The sequence below is a fragment of the Cladophialophora carrionii genome (assembly GCF_000365165.1).
Source record: "Cladophialophora carrionii CBS 160.54 unplaced genomic scaffold supercont1.6, whole genome shotgun sequence".
In the NCBI taxonomy this organism is placed as follows: domain Eukaryota; kingdom Fungi; phylum Ascomycota; class Eurotiomycetes; order Chaetothyriales; family Herpotrichiellaceae; genus Cladophialophora; species Cladophialophora carrionii.
This window is the reverse complement of record NW_008481831.1, coordinates 2,218,766-2,245,959: the sequence shown is the minus strand read 5'-3', so window position 1 is coordinate 2,245,959 and position 27,194 is coordinate 2,218,766. Positions and strand designations below refer to the sequence as shown.

General features: G+C 55.1%; 9 protein-coding genes across 9 annotated transcripts; 6 read left to right on the top strand and 3 right to left on the bottom strand.

Moving 5' to 3' along the window:
• Positions 1-179: 179 nt before the first annotated feature.
• G647_07774 (uncharacterized protein) lies at positions 180-2,300 on the top strand (the record flags this gene model as incomplete). Its single annotated transcript, XM_008732086.1, has 1 exon — positions 180-2,300. The coding sequence occupies one exon, from the start codon at positions 180-182 to the stop codon at positions 2,298-2,300; it is 2,121 nt and encodes a 706-aa protein (XP_008730308.1).
• A 675-nt stretch (positions 2,301-2,975) lies between these two features.
• Positions 2,976-4,991, bottom strand: G647_07773 (uncharacterized protein; the record flags this gene model as incomplete). The annotated part of the gene is made up of 1 exon (XM_008732085.1): positions 2,976-4,991. One exon carries the CDS (start codon positions 4,989-4,991, stop codon positions 2,976-2,978), a length of 2,016 nt encoding a protein of 671 aa, XP_008730307.1.
• Positions 4,992-6,717: 1,726 nt separating this feature from the next.
• On the top strand, positions 6,718-9,562 carry G647_07772 (uncharacterized protein; the record flags this gene model as incomplete). The annotated part of the gene is made up of 7 exons (XM_008732084.1): positions 6,718-6,862; positions 6,908-7,052; positions 7,115-7,794; positions 7,843-8,058; positions 8,110-8,193; positions 8,245-9,076; positions 9,124-9,562. The coding sequence occupies 7 exons, from the start codon at positions 6,718-6,720 to the stop codon at positions 9,560-9,562; spliced, it is 2,541 nt and encodes an 846-aa protein (XP_008730306.1).
• Positions 9,563-10,810: 1,248 nt separating this feature from the next.
• Positions 10,811-11,983, top strand: G647_07771 (uncharacterized protein; the record flags this gene model as incomplete). Its single annotated transcript, XM_008732083.1, has 2 exons — positions 10,811-10,888; positions 10,970-11,983. The coding sequence occupies 2 exons, from the start codon at positions 10,811-10,813 to the stop codon at positions 11,981-11,983; spliced, it is 1,092 nt and encodes a 363-aa protein (XP_008730305.1).
• Positions 11,984-13,069: 1,086 nt separating this feature from the next.
• On the bottom strand, positions 13,070-13,546 carry G647_07770 (uncharacterized protein; the record flags this gene model as incomplete). The annotated part of the gene is made up of 1 exon (XM_008732082.1): positions 13,070-13,546. One exon carries the CDS (start codon positions 13,544-13,546, stop codon positions 13,070-13,072), a length of 477 nt encoding a protein of 158 aa, XP_008730304.1.
• A 554-nt stretch (positions 13,547-14,100) lies between these two features.
• Positions 14,101-15,528, top strand: G647_07769 (serine/threonine-protein phosphatase 4 catalytic subunit B; the record flags this gene model as incomplete). The annotated part of the gene is made up of 2 exons (XM_008732081.1): positions 14,101-14,117; positions 14,187-15,528. 2 exons carry the CDS (start codon positions 14,101-14,103, stop codon positions 15,526-15,528), a joined length of 1,359 nt encoding a protein of 452 aa, XP_008730303.1.
• A 2,191-nt stretch (positions 15,529-17,719) lies between these two features.
• G647_07768 (uncharacterized protein) lies at positions 17,720-19,372 on the top strand (the record flags this gene model as incomplete). Its single annotated transcript, XM_008732080.1, has 1 exon — positions 17,720-19,372. The coding sequence occupies one exon, from the start codon at positions 17,720-17,722 to the stop codon at positions 19,370-19,372; it is 1,653 nt and encodes a 550-aa protein (XP_008730302.1).
• Positions 19,373-20,284: 912 nt separating this feature from the next.
• Positions 20,285-23,638, bottom strand: G647_07767 (uncharacterized protein; the record flags this gene model as incomplete). The annotated part of the gene is made up of 1 exon (XM_008732079.1): positions 20,285-23,638. One exon carries the CDS (start codon positions 23,636-23,638, stop codon positions 20,285-20,287), a length of 3,354 nt encoding a protein of 1,117 aa, XP_008730301.1.
• A 509-nt stretch (positions 23,639-24,147) lies between these two features.
• G647_07766 (uncharacterized protein) lies at positions 24,148-25,995 on the top strand (the record flags this gene model as incomplete). Its single annotated transcript, XM_008732078.1, has 1 exon — positions 24,148-25,995. One exon carries the CDS (start codon positions 24,148-24,150, stop codon positions 25,993-25,995), a length of 1,848 nt encoding a protein of 615 aa, XP_008730300.1.
• Between the last annotated feature and the right edge of the window lie 1,199 nt (positions 25,996-27,194).

Sequence of the window (27,194 nt, the reverse complement as noted above, 5' to 3'; positions counted from 1 at the left end):
CTCTACCTCTACCTCTACCTCTACCTCTACCTCTACCTCCACCTCTTGCATACTTCACCAGTCCTCGCCTCGTCTCCAGCTATCGACCACTATGGTCTTCCATACTTGAGAGGGATGAGCAATCGACCATCAGTGTTAAAAATTATAACCCCGGTTATCCAGACTCTCCCATAGTCACAATGGAGCAAACTACGCCAGAGAAACGTGTCCGGATGGACAAGATGCCTGCTCCGCCTGCCGAAACCAGAAGTCCTCGTCGGAGTAGCCGCGTAAAGAAGAACCCTTCAATCACCCCGAACCGCTTCAACAAGTTCTTCCATCCGAGACTGCAAGACACCAAGAACAAGTCAGTTCGGACCTCTCGAAAAGCTTTGCAGAAGTTGTCCGCAGCAAACCTTAACAGCCGTCTAAAGGGCAACAAAGTCACACTGGCCGCGGACGAAGAGGACGGACCTCCTTCAAAAAGGAGAAGACTGTCCTTCAGCTCCATACCTTCCATTCCCTCTTCGCCGGTCACGAAATCACCTGCCAGCCAAGATAATGCACGGACTACGGGAGCAGGCCTGATAGGTGTGAAGGGCTCTCCCGGCACATGCCTTGGGCTGGACGACGACGACAACGATGATGATGACGATGACGACGAGTATTTGGACGAAGATGAATTAGAATGTCGGCCACGAGTGACTAGGTACAAATCTCTCAGCAGCTCCGCAGGCAACCTGTCTAGGCAATTAGGTGGCAGAGGAATCCTTCGGCAGGCCAACGACAGCAAATTGTGGCAGAATGAGACGGGAAACTTCTATACTCTTCCGGACGACGTCTTCACGAACTCTACCAACACCACACGGGAACGGTCATTGCCCTTCTGCGCGACGAGCTTCCACCAGCAAGAGTCTGTCGCTATCGGGAACGAAGATGGCCAGATCGAGATATACCGAGCGTGGCCACGTGTAGAGGGCTATGATGGCTCTCTCAAGTTCGAGGGTCGAATGATCCCCCACGACAACGCCATTATGGATATGCAGTTCTCGCCGGATGATCATTTCCTCGCTACCGCGTCCGGGGACCAGACCTGCCGAATCATCGACATGAACACTCGTACCGGCACGCATACGCTGGTTGGTCATGTTGGTTCAATCAAAAATGTGCGATGGCAACCTGCTTCGGGCAATAAGATACTGGCGACGTGCTCCCGTGATGGAAGCGTGTGCCTGTGGGATCTACGCTGTGCACAGAACGCCCTGGGATCATTGAAAGTGAAGCCCCTCACGCGCTCACCGCACTTCCTCAATAACAGCAGAGAAGTTGTTCCTCAAACCGAGATTGTCGGTGCGCATACGCCCTGGGACAAAGTCAAGCTGATGAACAGCAAGCGCCCGTCTGCTCCACTATCTTCGAAAGCCGACTTCGCCGTTACAGCCTGCGCATTCATTAGCGAGACTCGTCCGCATATGCTAGCGACGGCTTCCGAGCACAACGCTATCATCAAGCTATGGGACCTGCGGGCGTCGTACAAGCAGCGATCAGGTCGACCTATTCCTGTTTCGGCGACAGCAGAGCCCAAGAGTCACGAGCTTACCCGTCCATTTGGCGTCACGTCCATAGTGATGAGCACAGATGGCGCAAGACTCTACACTCTGTGCCGGGACAATACCATTTATGCTTACTCCACCGCACATCTTGTCCTTGGAGGCTCGCCGGGGATGAACCCATCCTCAACTCAAGCGTTCAAAGCCTCTCGCAGCGCTGGCACAGGCCTTGGTCCCTTGTATGGCTTCCGCCACGAGAAACTGCGACTCGGGTCATTCTACGACAAACTTTCCCTTCGTCCCAAGACAGATGAGAACACGGAACTGCTGGCTGCGGGCACAGGCGAAGATTGCGCCGTCCTCTTCCCCACCGACGAACGATACCTCGCAAAAGCTGCTCGAACGCCTTTCCCTACCACCAGAGCCTCTTCAAGCACATCGAACCACCCCTCCAGGGCTTCTCTCCCACAACGCGCTTCTGCGTCGAAAATGACCACTTCCTTTACCTTGCACAGCAACGACCCAGAGGCCACACATATGTATCACCATGGCACTCCCCTCATCAACGGCCACAGGAAGGAAGTTTCCTGCTGCGCGTGGATCCCAGGCAACGGACAACTCGTCACGATAGCGGACGATTATGTCGCCCGATGCTGGTACGAGGATGACCCCGGAAAAGCACGGGAGCTGAGGTCGAATACAGGACGGGATGTGGCGAGGGCGAAAAGCGGATGGGCGGCCGTTGTGGCAGGGTGGGATGAGGAGGACTAGGTCAGGCAGAGCCTGCTTGGCACGTCATAGGTGTGCCGAGGACCGACGAAGATACGGCGGAAAGGCCAGTGCAGAGCTGTTTGGCTGTGGGGAGACCAGAGCGGCACCCAAAGCGAGCCTTTGTCGACTTCAAAACCGCCAGGCAATGGAACCTCACGTAGTATGTACGGAGTAGGCAGGAGTAAGACTTCTCGTTGCTGCGGCGAAGATGAGAACCAAACAGAAACCCCAAATGAGAGCCCTTGAAGTTCTGGGTCGGGTTTCCCGAACTGGACTCAGCGTCTTTGGATCGAATCATCCTTATTCTGTGCTGTGCTGTGTTCCATGACGACCTTTTGTGCGTGCCGAAGTCTATGCTGTACTCTCTACGACCTATGCAACTGCCAATGCCGAATGCCAACGCCGATGCCAATGCCTACTCCTGTCCCATGGGCCCAACGCAGCAGATAATCATACTCATACAGCTTCGATGCAAATACAATGCAGACCGGCTCAAGGCCCAGTAAAAATCCAACCTGGGTGGGTGAAGCAGATGTCGTGAGTCATGAGCAGAAACTATCGAGTTTCATCCCCCTTAGCATTTTCCTCCCCCTCTCCCTTTGCCTCTCTCCTTTCCCTTGTCGAACAGCGCACCACCACAGCGACGACAGGGACAGCCTTCTTCGCCTGTCGGCTTTAGCGCCGCGCCGCTCCACACGTACATTCCCGGATCGACATCTTCAGATCGGCATTCTCCTGTAGGAGCTTGTAATTCTCCTCCTCGACGCGCATCAGTTCGGCCTTCAAGTGCTCTAGGCTTCGCTGCGGCTCACTGCCCACCTTGATAGGCGGCGATGAAGCTGGATGAGAAAGTCCGAGGGTTTGTCCATGCGGTTCCGTTGGGGATCGCAAACCCGGCGTACCGCTAGGAGCAGTCCGCACGCGCAGTTTCTTGCTGCTTAGCAGTCCACTCATGTTGGGGCCGGGGCTCGCACTCGCGGTTGAACGATTCGTCGTGCTGATGCTGGAGCCTGAGGTCGGCGGTCTTTTGACCGATCCAAAGGAGAGCGCCGATGATGAGGTGAGGGGCCTGTTCTCGTCGTTTCGAGGCTGCATCTGCATGTTATTTGCTTGTTCGGGATCTTGTTCGGCAAGGATGGTCGCGAGGCCCGGTCGAGTGGTCTTCGTGCGCCGGCTGAGACTTCGACCGAGGCTGGGGAAGAGGCGCGGTCCGTCGCGCTCTTTCAGACTTCCCGTCAGAGCGGGGGCTTCTCGGATTGTGCCGTTCGATCTTGTCAGGCCGGAGAGGAGTTTCGAGGGGGAGAGACCCTTCTTTTTTGCTTCATGCTCGATGCGGAGAGAGTCTAGGATTGTTGATGCCGCGGGCTCCATTTCGCAAATTTCGGCAATGATCTTGCGGGCTTTTTCGAGCGTACGGATGGCGACGGTGAAGTTCGAGGGCACATGGGGAAGCATGCTGTCGATGTAAAGGCCATATCGCGAGATTCGTTGCGCTGGCTCCATAAGCAGCGACGGTACTTGTTGGATTGATGTCGTGCCTTCTTTCAGAAATTGGTCGAGGTTCGATGAGACCTGAGAATGCAGGTCGAGGTACTCTCTGTACGGCATGGGGAATTTTGGGAAATGTGCCAGAAGGATCTTGGCAAAGCTGAGCACGCCCATGGGATCTTTAGCATTCTGCAGAAGCTGTGGATTTGACTGAGCCGAGTCCAGGAAAGTTATAGCAGCATCCTCCGAATTGTGCAATGCTGTCTCGATGTCGTCCAGGAATGCAATGTTCAGGTCCCTGATCTGATCCAACAGCGACGGAAATTGAAGCATAGCGTTCATGGCCTTATGGTTGCCTTTACTCGAGAACTTGGAGCTCAGTGACTTGGGTGTTCGCCCTTGGTTTGTAACCAACTCGATCAACTGCTGGAGACGAGTGATGTATCGATCTTCGGTATCCACAAACTCGCACATCTTGAAGCGTAGCGACTCTAACTGTTGAACCGAGTGCTTCGGGTCGGGCGTGCTGCTTGCTTTTCGATGTCCAGGAGAGGATATGGACGGAGTGCGCCTCGATTGTCCACTGGGCATTCTCTTTGACGGCGTGAACGCCTGACCGACACGACTGGTGCCATGATTACTAGGCTCGTGCGGCAAGAACGACGGCCGCGTCTTCCTGATCGATGCTAGAGGCCTTAGGGGGGTCTGGGGGCTCGATGGTCGCTCCTTGGAAAATGGGCGCAGCGCCTCAATGATCTCTTCAGTATTGATAACCCTGCTCATCCGGCAGGTAACTTGAGCTGCATGCGTTTGTCCCCACTTCATGGCTATTCCATGGTGTGCATTCTCTTCATCTATCGCGTTCTTGACTTCGGGTGGGACTTCAGAGAAGTACCTGCAAAGTGCAAAGGCGATGCCCCTGTAGACGTCGTCCCGTTGTTTGTCCTCGGGTAGCTTGTGGACTGCAGAGTAGTAACTGCTATTGGGAGCAACGGAGAAGGCTCCATAGCTTTTGAAGCCGGCCGCGGAGAGAATGGTGGTCCGGATGCGGGATGTCGAAGCTAGTGAGCCAACAGCTTGAACCGGGAAGTAGAAGACGAGTATTCGTGGAAGGTAAGGAGGGTCTTCTGCATAGTATATGGTGGGTGTCTCTCCAGGACTGAGAACGGCCGAGAGGGCGGCCAGGTTGCCTGACTTTGACATGGCGATCGAAGCGAGGTGGAGGGGGAGTTGGAGGTGCCAAATGAAGAATGTATGGGTGGGTCGGTCAAGCTGCAACGGAAGCAGCACGGACAATCATCATCAGTGGCGATATCGCATAACACGACTTAGAAAGCCAATATTCGCTGTCGATGCATAGAAGCGCGTGGCATAATTGTGCTGGGTATGAGAAGCTGCTGGCGTGTCGAGATCTCAGCGAAGCTCCAAAAGTGCGCGTATCTTTATTTACTCTTTACCTGCTTCGGGTTAGCGCTTCCGGCCATATGTTCTTCCGCGCCGGAGGCCGACACGATTGTCTCTGTTCTCCTTCATCCATCCTTCACTCGCGCGTGAGACAGGACCAGTCCACTCCGAGCGGTTCTTGTCGGCCTACTGTGCAGAACGCGCCCGACTCTTCGGTCGGTTACTGGGACTCGGAGGATCGGAAGCTCCAACGGCACCGCGCATTCGGCGTGATGACTTGACACTAGTCGGGAACTGGTACTTGACTTTCCACGGTACCTGTGTTTAGCTCAACATGGCAGCAGACACCTGCCCTATCTACCTAGTAGTGCTCGTACTCGTATGTATCTTTCGCCGACGGGGTTTGTGATTATGGAATGCGCGCAGCGGCTCTCTTCCGAGCAGTATAGAACTGTTCAACTGTGCATAGGTCGCTGATACGCGACAGCCATTCAGGTCGATGCGTGGCCAAGTGTCGTGGAACCCTCGGCCGCACCATGTCGCCGGGTACAGGAAAACCGACCGGCCAGGCTGACCAAATTCATCCGTTCACGCTCCCACAGGCCTCCCTGTGTTACGTCGACAAGTGCTCGAAGCAGCATGGCGAAGCTGCGCCTCTTTACCCCATGCAGCCCTGGATCCTCCACGATCCTCTCACACGAACACGCCACGCCACTAACTCCATGTGTGTCTGCTGTTTGTGCACCTATTTGTTCACCATCCGAGTAACTTCGTCACGACTGCTCCGTCTTGCACGGCAGATGTCTTGACCCGGGTAGAGATTTTACTTCTCCCAGTATGTCGCAGTACTCGGGTTCGGAATTAAGGTCTGTGTCGTCATCGTCAGCACCCGGTACCCCGCTCTCGCCCGCTACCTCGTGTGCTCGTATGGTTCAGCACGGGGCCGGGGGAGGTGAGCCACAAGCCGTTGGCTCACGCCTACCACGGAGCCCTCGTTCCTGAACATGAAATCTCTGCGGTCGCCACCCTGGTTCCGCCCCAGGTCTTGGTAGTGGCATGCGAGTGTTGACTGATCATGCGTATTGTCGCGTCCATAACGTCAAGCTTCGTCGTCGCGAACCACTCCCGGCACGTTTAGCCCTCCACGGCCGCTGAGGAACGCCTTTGACAGGTCCACACAGGGCAAAGGCATCCAAACAGTGCTCGACGATCCTCGTGGACGTGGCAGCTTGGAAATGGAACCTTGCATTGTGTTCCGACTCACCTCAGCCATTCGGCGGAGCGTTTCCAGCGCCGCTCTCATTGGTATAGCACATTCTGCCCTGCCTGGCGAAAGGTCCAACCACCGGGATGTAGTGGGACCTGCATACAAACATACCTCGAGGTCTCTGCTCGTGTTGATTCTAGTCTCGATCTTTGCTTCAACTGTCTTACATCGAGCGAGTATATCTTGATCTCGCCTGTGCCACATATCCAAGCCATCCTCGTGTTGGCATTCTGAGACTCCCCTGGTCGAAGCACTACCATGGCCACCCATACTTCGGCTGGTGTGCCGATCCTTGATATCCGGGAGGATACGTCCAACAGGTCCCTTGTTGAGACATTGAAACAATCGTTGAATCCTCCCCAGGGCGACCCACGCACCTTCCCTACGTTGCTGCTCTACGATGGTACAGAGGTCCTTTGTGTCAATGACAAATACTAAACCATTTCAGAGAAGGGCCTGAAATTGTTCGAGGAGATCACCTACCTGGATGAGTACTACCTCACGAACGCCGAGATTGAGGCCCTCAAGCTGCACGCCGAAGAGATTGTCGCACGAATTCCAGAAGACAGCCGGCTTGTGGAACTCGGCAGTGGGTGAGTATTGCCAGGCTCGTCGACGTCCACCTGATCGGGGGCTGAGGTTGCGTGACCAATAGGAACCTTCGCAAGGTGAACATCCTTCTCGAAGCATTCGAACGAGCCCATAAGCAGGTCGAGTACTTTGCTTTGGATCTCTCACTGTCCGAACTCAAGCGGACCTTCGCTGAGCTGGACATAAGTGCCTTCCGCTATGTCAGCTTCCACGCGTTGCATGGTACTTACGACGATGCCCTGTTGTGGCTGGGACAACACCGGACAGATCGGGCCGCGACATGTGTCATGACAATGGGCTCTTCCTTGGGCAATTTCACCCGTCAGGGCGCGACCGAGTTCCTCGCTTCATTCAAGAAAGCCTTGACAGCATCAGACTTCCTGCTCGTCGGCCTTGATGCGTGCCAGCAACCGGAGCGGGTCTTTTGCGCTTATAATGACTCTCGACGTGTCACCGAGCAGTTCTATCGCAACGGGCTCGTCCATGCCAACAATATCCTTGGATATGAAGCATTCCAGTCAGACGACTGGGCGGTTGAAGGGCTCTACGACGAAAAGTCCAACAAACACCAAGCATCGTACGTCGCGTTGAAGACTATCCACGTCAAGGACTTCACTTTCGAGAAAGGCGAGAAGATCCATCTTGAGGACGCTTTCAAGTATTCCGAGGCTGAAAGCGATGCACTTTGGCATGCTGCAGGCCTCATCCTGCAGATGTCCTATGGCAATGAGGCAAATAATTATCGTAAGCACTGCAACTGCGTGCTTGAATTCGGGTTGACAATCGACTCAGATATCCATCTCCTGTCTCCGTCCAGCATTGACTTCCCCCTCAAGCCAGCAGAGTTTGCGGCGAGTCCCATTCCATCCCAGAACGATTGGAGGCAATTATGGGCCGCATGGGACACCGTGACGAAGTCGATGGTTCCGAGAGATGAGTTGCTCAACAAACCAATCAAACTGAGAAATGACCTGATATTCTATCTCGGCCATATACCCACCTTCGCCGGTACACATCGTACCTCATGGGTGCTCGACTATCGTACTGACAAAACTCTAGACATCCATTATACCAAAGCTACGGCTAGGGAGCCTACCGATCCGGCGTTCTATCGTTCGATCTTTGAACGCGGTGTTGATCCAGGTAGGTGCTCAGCGATGCTCACTATCTCTGTGTGAATATTAAGTTATCTAGACGTGGACAACCCTGAGTTGTGTCACGACCATAGCGAAATTCCAGATGCATGGCCTCCATTGAAAGAGATTCTGAATTATTCTGAACGTGTGAGAGCACGTATAATGGAGAGCACTGCGTCTGGCCTGGCATATTCGGATCGCAAACTCGGCCGGGCGCTATGGTTAGCTTACGAACACGAGGCGATGCATTTAGAGACATTTCTGTACATGCTTTTACAGAGTGAACGAATCCTTCCGCCGCCGGGCCAAGCGCCACCAGACTTCCGAGCGTTGGCGGCGGAAGCCCGCGCACAACGTGTCGAGAACCAGTGGCATCGCGTTCCCGCGAGCGAAGTCAAACTAGGTTTGGATGATCCGGAAAACGATCTGGGACCGGACCGGTACTTTGGCTGGGACAATGAAAGGCCGCCACGCAATGTGACGGTCCACGAGTTCGAGGCTCAGAGTCGCCCTATCAGCAATGGCGAATATGCCCACTTCTTGGAAGTCACCCTCAAGAGCCCCCTTCCGGCTTCGTGGACTACCTTGGACATGACCGACCAGTCCAATGGCACCAATGGTGTCAATGGCCATGGGAAAGATACACTCAAGATGGCCAGTTCCGCTTTCGTTGAAGGCAAGGCCGTCCGAACAGTCTATGGGCTCGTCCCTCTCAAATATGCTCTGGATTGGCCAGTCATGGCCTCCTACGACGAACTGGCCGCGTACGCCGAATGGTCTGGTGGCCGGATCCCAACCTTGGAAGAGGCTCGAAGCCTGTATCAGTATGTCGAGGAGCAGAAGAGTATCCTTCAGAAGGTCCCGAGCAAGTTGATCTCGGCCGTCAACGGGTAAGCCCATATCGTCGTGTGGCCGGGACATGATCTGACCACTCTAGGCATCTTTCGAACGACGGAGTCGAGGAGACACCGCCATCAAGCTCTTTGTCTAACGGCGCCGCCAACGGCAGTGCCACAAACCCCAAGCCAGACCCACACGAGCTCTTCATTGAGCTTGAGCATCGCAACATTGCCTTCCGCCACTGGCATCCAACGCCAGTCACAGGCAACGGCAACCGCCTCTCCGGACAAAGCGATCTTGGAGGTCTCTGGGAATGGACCAGCACACCGTTGGCGCCACATGACGGCTTCAAGGCAATGGATCTGTACCCCGGCTACACAGCCGACTTCTTCGACGGCAAGCACAACGTCTGTCTTGGTGGTAGCTGGGCGACTGTGCCTCGCATCGCGCTGAAGAAGACCTTTGTCAACTGGTACCAGAGGAACTATCCCTATGTATGGTGCACGGCCAGGCTCGTCAGGGATATCGCAGTCTAGGTTGGGGGTGGAATATGGGCTGGGGCTCACCGACACATCGACAGGCCAGTATGCAGCCCGCCGGCATCGGTTTGCTCCAGACCCCCTCCCTCCCTTACTCTCCGACCACTACGAGCCTATGTTGTTTGAGATCTTGGTTGGATCAACACCTTCCCAGTCTGGAACCACGCTGCGGCTCCTTGAGGCGAGAGCAAACTCGGAATGTCCAGTCGGACTTCCAATGGGGGCTTTCCTCGGAATAGTCGTATTGAATGGCGGAGGACCCAAGTCGCTCTTTCTTGCAATACTTGCAACGTCAATCTGATTTCCATAGCTGCCACCCGCTCATTTAGCAGTACATACACAAAGATACTGTTCTCTGCTCATCCTTGCCCATTCTGCAGTCCACTGGCTCTGTCAAGCCATCTCCGCCCACATCCCCAGCCTCGATCGTCTCTGCACTCTGCCCCAGCTGCTGTGTGTGCGGGATTGCACATCGGATCAACTCCACCCAGTTGCAGTTGCCCGACAGCCAGCATCAAGTTTAGCTCATGTACCGCATCCACGGCTTAGCGATTGCAATACTTCCGGTATGCTCTTTGTCCCAAAAATGTCCACGAGAAATCACAACAGACGCCGCAGGAAACCACAGACCTTGGTCCAAAGCGTGACAGATCTTTCGCTTTGTCCTCCGCGTCCTCAGGTGAGTTGAGAGTCCTTCACATTGCGCATTCTGGGACTCAGTCTTTCACATCTCGTCACGTCTGGCTGGTCCGGACTTTCATCACTTTCACTGCCAGATGCCGCGGGTGCACGCTTTCTTCACTCGACATCTTCTGTTTCTCACGCTTCTTTGCCTCACTGCGCTCCCTTTGCCTGATCTGAAACACCGACACTGACAGACATCCCTCCTCGATCCACGTCGTTGTCTTTGCAATCTCTCCTGCACATCGAGAGCCACTGGCAAGCCAGAACAATTCCATCACCTCAGAGAGACCTCCAAGCCCACAGGAGGCAGCAAAGTAGAGACCAGGGCGCACGAGACGCGAGGCAACCATGACCATGGACCCAGCTGCGCCCAACAGCCCCTTCAAGTGGGAGGCGGCATCGGGGCTAGGCAAGTCACCATCATCTGCCATACCCGTGAATCGATACTAACTCTCGGCAGAGCACAGTTGTTACCTCTGTTCCATGAAGATGAGCAATCCCAAAGCCCGCCAGACTTGCTACGGAACCCACAGCATCCCTTGTACTCGCTATCACCAGACCATGCACGCCATCGGGACAAGCCACAACTGCTTCTCATGCATCCAGGCGGACGAGCTACATGAAAACAGACATCGAAGGGTGAGTTGGGAGCGCATCTCGTTGCTGGGGCAACGAGCCGGAAGCGTGAAACAATCACTGACTTGCTGCTGCATGAAAAAGATCGCAGAGCTCCTTGCAGAGTACAAGATCGCAACTGGAACAGGCCCGATCTCGACCAGGACCAGAACTAGGTTGGAGGAACTGCCCGTCAACGTCCCTTATGCTCAGCAAGAAGTCCGTCAATTTGATCTTCTGGATGGCGAGCTCGACGATGAAGGCAATGACGACGCGCAAACTGTCACCGACACCACAGCAAGCACGGCCGATGATAGCGAACGTGCTCTTACTGCTCCTGCCAAGATGACCAAGGCCGAGGTCCGCGCCATGAAGAAAGCTTCCAAGGCCGCAAAATCACAGTCCAAAGCTGCTAAGAACCAGCAGAGGCATGTCATCAATGTCCGGGCTGAAGACGTCTCCTTCGTGGCAAAGGTCTTGCACGGCGACGCTGCGAATGCACAAGGCCCAGCAAGTGCTACACATCCATTGGCCACCGACAAGACCATCGAGGAAGTCATTGCCCGCAACATGGGTTTTTTGTCGAGTATTGACGAGCACAAGAAGGCGTTGCTGTCAAGCATTGCACAGAGGAGAAGGAGTGACCGGGACAGGTGCAAGAGTGCATCTGCTACGAGCAGTGGTGGTTCAAAGAAGCGGAGGTTCAGTGAACGTGTGAATGACGAGAACCCAGCTGATGAAGAGATGGACGATCTGCTTGTCGCTGTGCTGGGTAGGCTGGGGGTAGATGCCGAACATGCCCGGTCTTGTGGCACGTCCCTTGCTGTCCCGGTTGTCAATGGTGGTGCTGCCAGAAAAGACGGAGCGGTTGCCGACAAGGACGTTGTCTGCAGGCCACATCAGGTCACTTCCATCATTGCTAATCTCAAAGGCCTAGTGCGAGATGATTTGGAACGGTTCGAGAACGAGCAGCGCGAGACATGTGTCCGAGCCGGTGGTTTCTGGAGATATGTCGGCAGGCCGGTCTTTGAACGTATGACGCAAATCGCAAAGGAGCTGGACTGGAAGACAGGGATGAAATTGAAGGAAATCAACGGCCATAGGGAACGGGCCGATTGAACCAACCTACCGACAAAGCGCATACCTGAAGAGAGTCAAATATGAAGCCAGCTGAAGTCGAAGATGAAGTTGTTTGAGGGTTGACATGGCAGCCATGTTGAGATGCCTTTGCATTGCAGATGAATGGCAGGGCCACGGCTGATGTGTTTGACTAGCTTTTCCTTTTTCCTGTTTTGATCTCGTTGCTCATGGTCAATGGCGGCTCAGCAGCTGGTTGCAGGCTCCGAACGAGGTCCTAAGAGCGCCAGGGGATGAGATTTGGATAGACTGCTACCATTCAGACACACCCCTTATGTCCACCATGATCGATCTTGACCTCTTCTCCACCAAGCTCTCATTGATAGCCTCCGGTCGTTCTAGCTCTTTATGCCCTAATCCCACGTTCACCCAGACACAGTGTCAAGGGCCCGAACTCATCGCCAATTACCGACACTTTGCCACATCCACTGCACATACACAGAGCAGGTATCCGCAAGAGGGGATATTGTCCCGCCGCTCGCTGTACGTTGTGGATGCTGAAGAGAGCCTGTCTCTCGAAACCCGGCATAATCAGGATATCACGAGAATAGACGTTGACAACGCAGCTCAGGCCGTACATCGTGGATGCTGGAAGACCTGTCTCTCGAAACCCGGTATATTAGGGATATCACGAGAATAGACGTTGACACTAGCCCCGGCGTGTAGCTCCGGCTTGTAGCTCCACCATTCAGATATCGCCTCCTGGGTTCTTGTCGTGTCCTTCGTCGTTGCGATTGTTGGCAGCCTCGGTGTGCGTGGTTTTGTAGCGCCGCCGCTGGATGTGTTCGTCCAGTGTCGTTCAGCCATCGGCCATCAGCCCTCGTTCTGCTCGCCTCTGGTGTAATCTCCATGAGGTTCTCAGGTCGACCGCCTCGCTCTGCGCGCGCTGCAGGCCTGCGATGGGTTCATCGGGCGTCATCCAGTCTTGCTCTGCTTCTTCCCGTACCGTTGATCTCGGCTTTCTAGAGCTCTTCTGAGCAATATTTGTCGTCGCGTCAATTGTCAACAGCTCGGCACAGTGGGGTTGCTTTGCTTTGTTCCACACCGAATCTTTCTCGAAGACGGCCGTCACCCTTTCTCTCTTCCTCCGCTCACCCCGGCTGCCCGCTGATCCTCGAAGCCCAGTATCCGTCCTACCCAGCCCCTCGGTTTCGGGACCGGACACTCCCTCGCCAACTTTGTCTGTTTCTCCAGCATCTCAGCCTCAGCAGCTAACTCTCGAAACAGGGCTGCTTCTTCGTCCAGGTCTTTTTTCTGGCTCAGAGCCTTTTGCGAAGCTCGGGCTCGTTGATGCTGCGTCGCTTTTCGAGCTTCCAGATCGCTATCGGCCGCACCCGACGCGCCAGTCGCTGTCGATGTCGCCTTCCTCCTGATAGGCTTGCCGTCCTCGTCGAATTCTATTCGGCCCGCGTCGGCAGCGTAGCCTGTTCGAGGGCGCGGGCACGGGAAGACATGTGGGATGCCGACGACGATGAAGGAGGCGAGAAGCGTGCCGGCGAAGAGGGTGGACGTTGCTGTGGAGCGGGGGTGCAGGTGCGGTGGCATGGCGGAGCGTGGTCGCGAGAGAGTCAGAAGGGAAAGGGGAAGGATGTTGTGGACGTGCGGTGATATGCTGTGCTGTGTTGTCGCCGTACACAGTACGGGGGTCACCAAGGTCTACAAAAACCACGAGCTTCGAGCTCAATTGAATGCAAAGCACACATTCCAGTCGGATGCGCCGCCGTAGCGGCCGCCAGACCGAGGATTAACCGCGACGCTACGAGACTTGCACACGATTTGCATACCCAAAGTCCATAGTGGCGGGGGGTGCGTCGCTGGACGTTGAATGCCAACTGACGCATCGCTGTGCCTCCCAAATAATAGACGCAATTAAAACGCCCTTGACGACCGTCGCGTTCGTCCAGAGATCACCTCCCGACCGCAGCACGACTCACGCGGTTCTGCTCTCACTTACCCGCCACCATTGACCTGACCTGACCTGACCTGACCTGACCTTCAGCGCTGAGCATTCATCTGCGCACCGCCACTTCGCTTGGACCAAGTCCTCACACATGCGCCGCAGTTGCAGGTAGGGACCTCATCTGCTCTGCTCTGCGGCGATGAGCGACCTCGACAAGTAAGCGCCCCTGCCCCCCATCCGAGTCAAACCTGGGCTACGCAACAGAACTGACAAAGGGGTGCCCAGAGCCATCGCGCAACTGCGCGCCTGCCGCCCGATCCCCGAACCTCAAGTGCGCGAACTCTGCTACAAGGCGCGCGAACTGCTCATCGAAGAAGGCAACGTGGTGACCGTCGACGCACCGGTAACAATATGCGGGGATATACACGGGCAGTTCCACGACTTGATGGAACTGTTTCGCGTGGGTGGCGACGTCCCGGACACGAATTACTTGTTCATGGGCGATTTCGTGGACCGGGGCTTCTACAGTCTGGAGAGTTTCCTGCTATTGCTCTGTTTGAAGGTCAGGTACCCGGACAGGATCACGCTGATTCGGGGGAACCACGAGTCGCGGCAGATCACCACCGTGTACGGCTTCTATGATGAATGTATCCGGAAATACGGCAGCGCAAACGTGTGGCGGTATTGCTGTGAGGTGTTTGATTACCTCGCGCTGGGGGCCTTGATTCTGGGCGCCACGACCGACGTTCCTCCCCCGACAGGCAGCTCGCAGGCCAACGAGAGCAACAGTAACAACAACACGCAATCCACGCTTCCGCCCGAGGACGAGGAGATTGAGTCCGAGGTCCTCAATGCCAACGGCGACGTCGTGTCGAAATCGCTCCGTCGGAGGTTCGAGGGTCTGCCGTTGGCTTCAGAAGCCTCGCAGCAAGCTTCGAATGCGAGTCGGATATCTCCCGCGCCGGACATCGACCCACTAGAGCCGCCTACGTCGTCGATATCCTCGCAAACGTCCTTCAATGGGGCGTCTCAGTCGTTGTTCAACCCGCCCACCTCCTCTACCGGGGCTGTCCTCTGCGTGCACGGTGGTCTCTCGCCCTTGATCGAAACGGTCGACAAAATCCGCTTGATCGATCGCAAGCAGGAAGTTCCGCACGAGGGTGCTATGTGCGACCTCCTGTGGTCTGATCCGGACGAGATCGAGGGCTGGGGACTGAGTCCGCGAGGCGCGGGCTTCCTCTTCGGTGCCGACATTGTCCGGCACTTTAACCACAACAACGACTTGTCGCTGATCGCGCGGGCCCATCAGTTGGTCATGGAAGGATACAAGGAGATGTTCGACAAGACTATCGTGACGGTGTGGAGCGCGCCGAACTACTGCTACAGGTGCGGAAACGTGGCTGCTATCTTGGAGCTCGGCGAGGATGGCTCGAACGGGGGCTGTATACAACGCGCGAACGGCGACCAGGGGAGACGGGAACCCGTCGGTGGAGACGGCAACGGAGGCGGAAGCGGCGTCCTGTGGAATCTGGCCACCCCGGGTCGGAGATATAGAGTGTTTGAAGCGGCGCCGCAAGGCACTCGGGGTATGCCAGCCAAAAAGCCGGTAGGGGAGTACTTCCTGTAACAACATTCTCGACACCTGTCCCATCGTATCTCCAGAGCAGGCCAGGGTTGAGCAGCCAGGGCAGGGCAGGGCAGGGCAGGGCAGGGCAGGGCAGGGCAGGGCAGGGCAGGGCAGGGCAGGGCAAAGCAGCGCCTGCACAGTTTTGGCTGGGCAGTCAGATTCAATTGCAACGGGACATATCATTCGCGGGCATTGGAGTTTGTTCTGGAGTTAGGTCCAGATACCAGCAGGCAGGGACATAGGGACAGTCAAATGATACCCATGGGAAGAGAGATGAGTGAGAGGAGAGGTTTCTCCTGACTTTCAGACTTCACCTCGTCGTTCTTCCTCCTTGCTTGCTTACGCACTCATCGCCCTCGAGTCATGGAAAAATCCAGAGCCACCAATGTTGTTGTGAAACCTTCAAAGTTAGACTTGAAAAGACAAGGGAAGACGGAAATCAACGACGCTGTTGGATACATTTCGACCACCAGAGCAGGCATTAGCGAGACTGGCACTCATCAGCCTTTTTCATAAGCAGCTGAGAGTTTCTTGCACTCGGAAGCGTGGTCGAGATTTTCGCGGTAGACGCTCGACCACACGAATCGGCCACACGAATTCTCTCGTGCGTGATAAGCCAAGTACCGTGTACGGCGGTCACACATGTTGCTGAGCTACATACAGTCCGCGAGATCCAACGGTGCTCGGCCAGTGAGCGACACTGTCATTCTCTGTCACGCCGCGTGCGGGTATCCGCTCTCGTACTTGGACATCGGAATGATGGTAGTCAAGGTCCGCTTCGGCGGTGTTCTCCTCGTCGCCATTTGGGGCTTTGGACTCGTGCTCAATGGCGCTTTTCTCCTTGCTCGCCCATGTTCGGCCGTCTCTATTTGTTTTGACGTCGACGTCGACGTCACCGCTTCATCGGACGACAGAAAGCCGTGACAGGTGACAGAACCTTCTTCTTCTTGATTCAACGTGCTCGAGCCTTTTGTCTCATCGTGGGAAGGTCATTTCCTCTGAAACCGTGCCTTGCATGAATATCCCTCGGGAAAAATTACGACCGGTCGGCATAATCCGCTTCCATGTGCCCAGCGTGCCAGCGAACAAAATAAGCATTACTCGACCAAAACTCCGCTTGCCAATCGCTTATCATGAGCGATCCATTGCAGCGGTCCTGCGGGTACCTCGTACCAGACGGGGCGATGAAGTCACGTTCTAGAAAAAGACTGCGTGCCTCGAACGGGGATAGAAAATACCTCCGTAGGTGCCTCGGTACGTACCATTATTGCCTGGCAGCAAATCCGCAGCAGAGATTGGAGCCAGGGATCTCGTTACTCACAGAAAACGGAAGCCCAGAGGTTGCTTTCGTCGAGAGAATAATACGCATGTTTGCCAGGTACGAGGGCTGTACTGAGGCGTCCGCGGTCGATCGGCGAAGTGTCCCAAGAAGCGTGAAAACAGCGGACTCCTCGATGGTCAATAGAAATTGATTTTGGCTCGCGAAAAACGTCGTGCGTCATTCTGGATGAATAATGCCAAATATAAGAGCTGTGAGAGAGCTGTCATTCCTACGGAGTGAGGGCTGGATGATGTTGCCTAAAAGGGCAGGCCGGGAGCACGCACAAGGGGGACGCAGGGCCTCCGGATCGAGCCAAAAGAAAAGCCCAGGGCATCAGGCAGGGGTCGGAGCGAGAAATGTTAGTGGCCGCGGTGGGTTTGGGCACTGGCTAGGGATGCCTGGAGACTCGTCATCGCCCACGAGTGCATCCCACCCAGCTGGACCGACTCCCGGTTGTGGCCAATGGGCACTGCCGGATATGCTGGGCGACCTTATCTCTCAGCCCAGGGGGTCAGTCAGTCGTGTGCTGCCCTGCTGGACAAAGTGCCTGACACTGACAACATGTTACCAACACAATCATTAGCTAACAACAACCGCTGGAATCCATCTCCTAGTGTCAGGACGGCTGGCTCGTCATGCCACACTTTCCATCTTCACTGTTCTCGTCGTTGTTGTTTTGCTGCCTCAGCTTCAATTGTCTGTTTAGAGGCCTTGACCCGGCTTTGCGAGCCGGCCGGTCGCTCGAACATCCCACGCTCGCTCGAACCAGGCATGCCGCTCGGGCTCCGGCTTCTTTCTTGAGATGCTGAGTTGAAGGTCGAACCTGACATCAGGCGCCTCCTCATCCATCGGTCCTGTCCCAACGCCGCCATGATGATGGTCCCTCGCTCCTTTGGCCACAATCCCTTGGCGCAAAGGCAACAGCAGATTGATTTCACAGAGAAAGAGAAGGACAACTTTGCGAAGAGGAGGGCACGGGACTCTCGTTCTCGGTCACCACCGGCCCAGTCGGCGCTGTCGCAGAGTCTCTCCCAGGAACGCGCCGCTGCTCTTCACAGACCGACTTCCGACCCTGTCAAGATCCCCTCGAGGACGGAACCGCGGGTCCAGCTTAACCCTCGACGACCCGGCCCTTCCTCATTACAGCCCCCGACATCGAGTCCAGTGTTGCGATCGCAGCCTGTCCCGAGGAGGAAACAATCGGCTCAGGATGTCCTTTCCGCAACGACGATTCCCATACGAAGGAAACCCAAGCAGCGACCAAGTCAGCGGTTGCCCAATGTTGACTACGTGGCGGATTTCAGCAAACTTCTGCGCGATGATGTCCAGTCAAGCCATGAGGGGAGTCTGTCGGGGAGTTGGACAAATCCGCAGTTCGAGGGGCTATTTGGCACCATCGACGGCCTGGTGGAGGGACAAATGATAGTGGGCAGTGAAGGTCTCGACGCTGGCATACTATCCGCGCGATCTCTCTCGGCTGAATCCATGCCTTCGCTGTCTTCGGCCGACGACTTCAGCAGTATTTCCCCCGCAACTGTCAGGTCTCCGTCGGATCATCGACTCCGGCAAATGGCGAGTTCCGAAGACTGTAGCAACGAACACCCGCTACTGCCAATGGACGAGGAGGACCACTTCAGCGGAACATCGACACCCGACCTGACCATTTCACCGCCGTCACAACTGAGACGGAGACCGATGCCACTGAAGAAAACACAAAGCTCCTTCAAATCGAGCCTGACAGCGTCGTTGAGGGCGTTGAAATCGGCCGCGCAAACCGTGTCCAATATCGCTACTACCCCTCCATTGGTACAACCCGATGATTTCCTGGTAACATCCGTCTTCGAATTCAGACCTTCATTGACCGACGATCGACGACCTCCGCCCTCAGACGAACCTCCCTCTGCAGCTCTCCGACGCTATCTCAATCCCCATACTGTTGTGGCCCTCGACTCACCGGCTCAGCTGCATTTCTGGGTCGACGAGAAACCTTCACCAGCCCAGGTTCCCAAAGCCGAAAGCAGACCGAAACTCAAAATCAAAAGGAAATACCAGACGCAGCGCTCTCCGTCTCCCACAAACGAGAGGGCGCCTTTCCCGTCATATGCAAGCGCAACTTCGCAACTTCCCCCGTTGGTTCCGCTAGCAACTTGTATACCCTCCACCATCCGCACGGCCCATGCCTCCTCCCCACCAACCTGGCTCGAACCCGACGGCACGCCATCGAACAAATTCCGCGCTGCCCAGACTCTCTGGGCGGACCCCGAGCACGGCATCGACCAAGGACAACCGAGACCGAGGGAACCCCGAGAAAACCGCGATTTCCTGCGCGTGTTCGTGTGCGAGATGAACATGCGCAAGAACGGGAAGTTGGCGGACGATGCTCCTGGACGGGCAAAGTTATGGCTACCGGCCGTCGACGAGGGCGACAAGACCGATCAGCAAGGAAAGAAGAGGTCACGGCCGAGCGGAGAGCAAAGGTGGGCAACTTGGTCGATCGACGACTCTTTGGATTTATCTGTGTGACATATTACATTCGACAACATGGGAACGATGTCCCAAGACGTCCCAGCTTTGAGCGACAGCCCTGAGGAATGGCAGATAGAGTAGAACGAAAGGTGTAAATTACAGTGTTCACAACATTCCAATCGGAGCTGCCTAGGCTTGAGTGTCTGATGTGTAAAAGGTATGTACACTCATGAAAGCGAGCTGGACAACAAACAGTCCATGTCCATCTTCATGTTCACGTCCATGTCTTCGAACACTCATGCCGTAACACCTGAATCGACCTCCGAAACCTTACCTACTACTTACAGTACCTACTGAAGAGTATCTCGTCAAACGTGGTGAAAACTCGAAAGCCCACGCCGGATTGACTCGACGCGCGGTAGGGTCTACAAGGTAGGTCCCTAAGGTAGATACGTAGCCGGTACGGGGGTATATATGCGGTATACGGTATAGTACCTATACAAAGCACGGTACGCAATGAGGTACACAATATATTCGGATATACTCCGTACTTCATACCGTAGTAATGACCGTCGTCCTCCCTTGTCCTGCTTACCCGAGCTTTCTAATTATTTACATACCTATGCCTAGGTATCTAGGTAGATCATGTGTATTGACAGTTCCTTGTACTGCCTGATGGGAGATCGAATGCAATGCATGTAACGGTCAAGCATGTACGACTGGAGGACTGTCACTTCAACGACGAGAAGGCCACAGATCATGTTATATTGGTGTGCTTGTATTTGATACTAGATTTAATAAGTATCTAGTTATCTGTATTGGTACATGTCTCGGTATCGATACTGGGATCTGGAAATGTAATGTATAGACGAGGCATTTTGGTTCACCATGTTGCTCTCGTTGAGCATCGTTTCGCTCGCTTCGTCTCCCCCACCTCGCCCCCCTCGCCTCACGCTCGTTCGGATGGACTTAATAACCAACATATGCTTCCTCATCGACGCGGGTTCCATCTTTCCAACAGACTTCAATCCACTCCCTAGTCACTATCCTGGGGATCTTCCGGGCGTTCCATCTCGACACCTCTTTTCTTAGGGTAGACAACTCGGAGGCACGATGCGCGATAATATGCGTTATCCTTGGTTTCAGCTTCGGCGGCACGGAGGCGAGCATGCCGTGCTCAGACGAGAGGACTTCTGCGCCGGCGAATTTCGCAATCGCTTTTAAAGACATCGTCGTCAGGCGTGAAGAGCTGTCGTTTTCCGCGAAGGCTTCGTTGTCTTCTCCTGGCATGGAAGTCGCGTTGGACTTCATCGACTGTGCTGCTGCTGCTCTCGCTTCGCGTGCGGTCTTCCTGGGGACATCCTCATCCACATCGAAGTAGAAGACCATACCGCGAAAGAGGAATCCTCTCATGTTGAGGAAGTCGTCGCCAAATAGATCGGGGATGCGCTTCTCTTCGTCTTCCTCGATGTCGACGCTGCCCATCTTGTTCATGATTTCCCTGAGCTCGTCTTCACTTGTGTCGCGAGCGTAGCTGTCGCCGTATTCATCCACATTACCCTCAAACCGGTCCTTCATCTCCTCAGGCACGAAAAACAAATGTCTCTCCGGTTCGAACGGCACGACCATCTGGTCTGCGAACCCCAGCGCAAAGTCCCGGTTTGCCTGGTCAAGACAGTCGAAGATCCAGATAGGCTTGATGATTTCCTTTTGGCCGTGCTTCTCCAGACTTGCGACCTTAACGGTGCGACGCGCCGCCACGCATATCACAGGATCCTGGTCGTCGGATGTGGGCGTGGCTTGCTGGACGATTCTGCCACCGTTGGCTTTTACAAGGCCTTCCAACTCGAGTTTGGATTTCTTGCGATCTCCTGGCAGAGAGGACTCGGTCATGATGTAGAAAGTCAGTCCTTCGAAGACATTGCCTTGCGGACCCTCTGGTAGCTTGGCAGCGTTCACGTCTCTGGCGTTGTATCCCGCCACGGTGAGAGGTCTCTTCCGGCTTGCGTACCCGCCAGCACGAGCCTTACGCTTGTCTTTGCGCTTCTGGTCGACTTCCAATTTCTTTTCCTCCTCCCTGTCTTGCGCTTTGGCTCTGAGATCTGCAAACTCGTTGACTGATAGTGCGGTCGTCCAGTCTCTATCTCTTCTGATCCTCACGAACCGTGGGAACCGAAGCGTGTAGCCAAAGCCGTAGTCAGTACTCGCCGTGACTTGTGCGGCCTTGACTTGCACGACGACCGAGTCTGAAGGCTTAATCCACATGTCGGGCTTCTCTGCCAATTTGCTGAGATCTCCCTGGTCAATGTAATCTGCTGCAGCTGGGCGACGAGAGTCCCAGCGATGCCATTTTCCGTCTGTGGCATGGCGGATTGCTGCATAGTCGTTGGCGGTCATGCCTCCACCAACCTTGAAGAAAGTGGTAAAGTTTTCGACTGGGCCGTCCTCCTCAAATTGCGCCGGCTGAGAGTCTGGAACCAGTGCCTGGGACTGCGATTGGGACTGGGATTGGTTTTCAGCTTGGGAGTGTCGCTGTCGCTGCGAAGGTGGAGCATTGCCGCCCAGATTGTGAGTCGAGCCTTTGCGGCGTTGATGTTGACTCTGACTCTGGCTCTGGCTCTGGCTCTGGCTTTGTTGTTGACTAGCGACCTCTAGATCTTGCCTCGAAGCGCGCAGGCCACAGAGAAAGCTTGACAAGAACCCTCCACGTTTCCCAGATCCGTAGTATCCTCCCAGGATTACGCAGTCAAGGTCTTCTCCGAATCCCTCCATGTACTCGGGCTTCACCTTTTGCCAGTCGCCTGATCGGTCATCTAGAAGGTACATGGACCGTGGATTCTTCAGCACCAGTCCTTCAGATGCCTCTGCGACTACTTGGCGGAGAAGGTCCTCTACTTCTTCCACTTTAGTGGCGACTACGTAGTCGTGGATTTCAAAACGTTCGGGCGCGCTATTGATTGAGGCTGCAAGGGCTTTGCGACGGTCCCTTAGCTCATAACGAGTGAGGGGTTGGCCGTTCAGCAAGAGTATGTCAAAGATTCTGAAGACCGGTCTGTGACCCTGAGCGAAGGGATTGCGCTGTTCTGCAAGAGCAGCCGTTTTCAAAGTCCCAAACGGTACCGGTGCCTTCTCGTTTGGATCCCAAGTGATCATTTCACCATCGAGAATGATGTTATCGACACCATCTCTGAAACAATTCTTGATTGATTGAGTCAATGCTCCATTTGGATCCTGGAAACCGCTGCCATAGAGGTAGGTATAGTCCTTGGCCTTACGCGACCAGAACTGGAAGCGCTTGCCGCCCGGGTGGGTCTCATCGGTCACCATGTGCATCTGCATTCGCTCGCCATCCAGTTTCTCTTCTATCCAGAATTCGGGGTCTTCCGGTGTTGGCCGTAGTGCCTCGACAACCTTCTTGAGCGGTTCTTGCTTGGAAAGTGCTAGCATCGGTTGGAAACACTGCATCAGAGCCACCCCGGCTTCATCACCGTCGAGACGTACATTGGGATCGTACAGCTCCCAGCATACTCTTCGGAGGTTGCTGGAGACGTTGAACAGGCTCTCTGCATCGGGGTGCCAGAGAGCAAAGAATGTCCTCTCGGTGGCGCCCACTTTCATCTCCTTGAGAATGATTTGAATGAGCCACTTCAGCTCTTCGGCGTTCATGCGCTTGTAGAACTCGGCTAGGATTGGAAGCTGGTCCTCCTCTTTCGGGGCTGCGGACAATTCGTCCAGCATCTCATTGACTTCGTCGATGGTCATATCACCCACTTTAGTGCGCATTGGTCGTTTGGAAAGTGCATCGTGACATCGTGCGGCAAAATTGCCCGCCGTGTGAGACGTGTTTGTTTGGCCAGGGTTCTTCCAGTTCAGAAGGTTGTAGCCATCCTCGGAGTTCTTGTCAATTTTCATAATCTTGATCAGCAACTTGGCGATGATCTTCTCTTTGAGGCCGTACACGCCTCGCTCACGGTCCTTGTCCGGGATGATGAGACGAAGGGCAGGGAAGAAGTCAGGTCCGACCTCTCTTCGCCAACGACTGATGTAGCGCTCGATCAAATCTCTGCGTCTCTCGGACGGGGACTTGTTAGATTGTCCATCTGGACCTACTTTCCTCCGGTTGACCACGGCCACTTTCGGCTTGTTCCTCAGGTCGAGCAGAGGATCGAAGAGCTCCTGGAAGAGGCTGTGAAAGGGACGTGATTTGCCATGGTTGCGCGGGCGATTTGGATACTCCTCATCAAGTTGTCTCTCGATGTCTTCGCGGCTTCGAGGTGCATTTGAGCGCTGAGAAAAGCCGTACTGGCTGTCGTCCTCGGACATGATGGGACTCTGGCAGGTCAGCTTGGATCGACTGGCCTGAACAGCTGTTCATGAGAACAGACAGGCTGAACAATGTTCACATGGGGGTAGCCTTGAAAAGACGACAATCTCAGCATCGCAATTCCTAAGAGAGGCCCGTACGATCAGTGCTCATTTGGTACCGTAGTCATCGGCCAATCTCGCATGTCGCTGCCTACCACAGAAAGTGACGCAAGATTGAAACGCGACACGAAGTCACGTGATAGAAGGCAGCAGCGAGCTGAACGCTGACGATGCTTCACCTCAGCTCCGTGCCGTTCTCCTGTTCCTGTTGGTCCGGTCATACACTCGATGCTTTCTCGTCTACCATTCGTTTTGCAACATGCTTTTGAACCCTGTCTTGATGTTGGAGTGATTCAGATGTGATGAGCCCGTTACTCATGCACTGAACCTCCCTCATTCGCTTGACGTGGACTTTGTTCTATGGTGATGCGGCACCCTGTCTTCGTCGACCTGGTGTCCATGGATTGATGAGTGAGAAGCAGGCACGGCGTCCTCCTGTGGCGCCCAAGCCCTCCTTCATCCGACAGCAACACAATGTCGCGGCTGCTGGAGTCTCTCCACTGCCCTCGCCCGCCCTGCAGGGTGCCTCTTTGGCATTCCGACCCGCCCCGTTGAAACCTTCTGTACCTACCCCCTCCGCATCACATAATCCGTCTGCGTCTGCAGGAGCCCTGCTCGCGGCTACCGCTGCCTCGACACGGAAGCAGCAGCAGCAACAACAACAACAACAGAAGCCTCAGCAGCCTCAGCAGCATGCCCCTCTTCCTCTCCCTCTCCCTCAGGAAGCCTCTCTATCCGCACGTGGCCGAGCCTTGACAACAGAAAGACTGCCTGTCGCAGTCGACGGACCCAGCTCCTTATCACCTCCCAAGCCTGAGTTCCGCCCACACGCCCCCCGCTCCACATCCGCTGTTGCTGCCGTTGCTGCTTCTGCCAAGACGAGCCCAGTCCGCAGGCCAGAGCTCCAGAAAGATCAGGGGTCTTATCTTGCGCGACGAGATCCATCCCAGAGTCGAGGTCGGGGTATGAGCACGAGCAGCAATAGCGAGGCTTTGCAGTCCCTTCAACAGAGTGCGGCTGCTTTGGCTGGGGCGAAGGCCTCTATGACAACAGCGCCGCCCCAGGTCCAAACTGCAACAGGAGACAAGCAGAGGAACAACCGGAGCTATCTTTCCCATCTTGCCCTTCCCCCAGCACAATCGTCTTCGGCTCCAAGCCCTTCTGCTTCTGCTTCTGCCTCAGGCACCACCGCCGCAGTCACAGCAACTAGGAATGCTGCCAGTTTGGAAGCCAGGAAGCGGGCTCTGTCGACATCCCAGGAAAGCAGCCCCGCTGCACCAGTGGCTCGATATCTTAGCACATCTCCTCAAACACATAGCGGGTCCTCTGCACCCCGGGTCAAAGTAACCCCTCCATTGACTGACTCAGAAAGCGACAACGGACGTTCCGCGCCGGACTGGCCCCAGAAAGCCCTACCAGCACCTGTCCCGGTTCATCCCCAACGTGCGGCTATCACAGCACGAGAGGCAGCCCATGCTACAGGTCACAATACCCCCAACCAAGACCCCCGGCCCACCATGACGGCGAGCGCTCTGGCAGACGCTATGGTTGCCGGCTCCTTAGCAGTTTCACACACCGGCTCTCGGGGCGCATCTCCCGCGCCAAAGAAAGTGCCACCGCCTGTACCTCGTCGGCGATCACAATCGGTTGGCGCTTTCCAAAGCGGAAAGCACTTGATGCACATGCCTGGGATGCGGAGTGACGCTGGGTCGCGTACGCCCAAACTAAAGCCGCTACCAGCGAAGCCTATGAGGCAAACGTTGCGCTCCTCTCCCGAACGGGATGAACCGTACGACGAGAAGAAACGTGGCCGGAAACATTGGCGGCGTCACCCTAATATGCACCACGAAGGGGATCGCAGAAGATGGCGGGACAAGGTGACCGAGCGTGAAAGGAAACGGTACGAAGGTGTTTGGGCCGCCAACAGGGGTCTATTGTTGGATTATGACCTCGAAAATGTCGACCACGAGCACAGGAGAGACGGCACGCCTGCGAGTGACCTTGTGGTTAATGTTGTGGTACGGGATATCTGGGAACGGAGTCGACTACCCAAGGACGCGCTGGAAGAAATCTGGGACCTTGTCGCACAGCCTGATGTAAAGACCCTCAATCGGGAGGAGTTCGTGGTCGGGCTCTGGCTTATCGATCAAAGACTGAAAGGGAGGAAACTGCCGGTCAAGGTCTCTCAAAGCGTTTGGTCTAGTGTGCGGCACACCCAAGGTGTCAAGATCTCCAGCAAGCCTCTACAGAAATGATATTACTAGTACACATGCTTCTACAACCCTCGCTCTGCCTACAATCGGTGCACGAGAAGTGCCAAAACAGAAAACGGGAAAGGCTGCCTTACTCTCAGACAGTTCCTTGTCATGCTCGCCCCTTCGTATACTCATAGAGTCATTCCTCGCCCATACGTATTGGGCCATGACTTCGACTATCAAGTGGGATTCGCAATATCTCACGTATCCATCCCGACCATCCCATCTCATCCCATCTCATCTCCTCTGCACGATGGTTTCATCGCGTCTTCTAAGAGAGTCGCACATCCTACGAAACAGAGCGAGCAAGCGAGCAAGCATACAAGAAAGCAAGCACCCCTCCCAAAGACCCGGAAGTCACGACTCGGCGTCGGAAAACGAAATGAAGAACCAGGGAAGAAGAAGGATAGGAAGAATCAGCATCGAGTCCTCGTACTCTAAAAGATACAATGTCAATGACGTTACGAGGCACCTAAGCCCACCGTGCCCACCGTGCCCACCCAGGCCTAGTACTTACTCGTACCAAGGAAAGAAAGGTACAGCCATAACACCAAGCGTTGATCGATCGGGATCAATCCATCAATCAATGGATGGCCCGCTGGTGGTGGCGATATCATGGCGATCAGCCGCAGCGGTTGGATCATGGGGGCGGAGCATCGTTCCAAGGTTGTGAGCGTGGGTAGGGGTGTGGAGTACGGAGTACGGAGAACATACTCCTACCAGGACCGCGCCGACTGCGTACGAGTAGTAAGGATTTCTACGTGGTAATTAAGCAGAGGGGATAGTAGTAAGGATAGTAACGGTTAACTTGAAAGGACGACGGTCGGGATGCTGCGAGATGGATGTCCGAACGAGCTTAGTTTTGGTAGAGGGTACTCCGTACTCGTGTACCACTTAGTCGTATTCTGTACTCCGTATGTGTGGACGGAGTGCATAAGTAGTGATCGGCGGATGAGAATATCCGCCGTGATCCACTGGCCTGCGTCCCTGCATCATCATTACTCGTACTTGATCAGATCTGCATGGAGGCAAAGCCGTGGGTTGCATACGGAATAGAGTACCATGTGCGGTGGAGAGAACCTATGTGTGCCTCGTGGCTGTAGACGATGGCGAGAGATGGGCTGAAGATTGAAAACGGATGGTTAGTTTTTCCGGTTTGTGTCTGGTTATGGGTTTGGAGTTTGGATTTGATGGTTCAG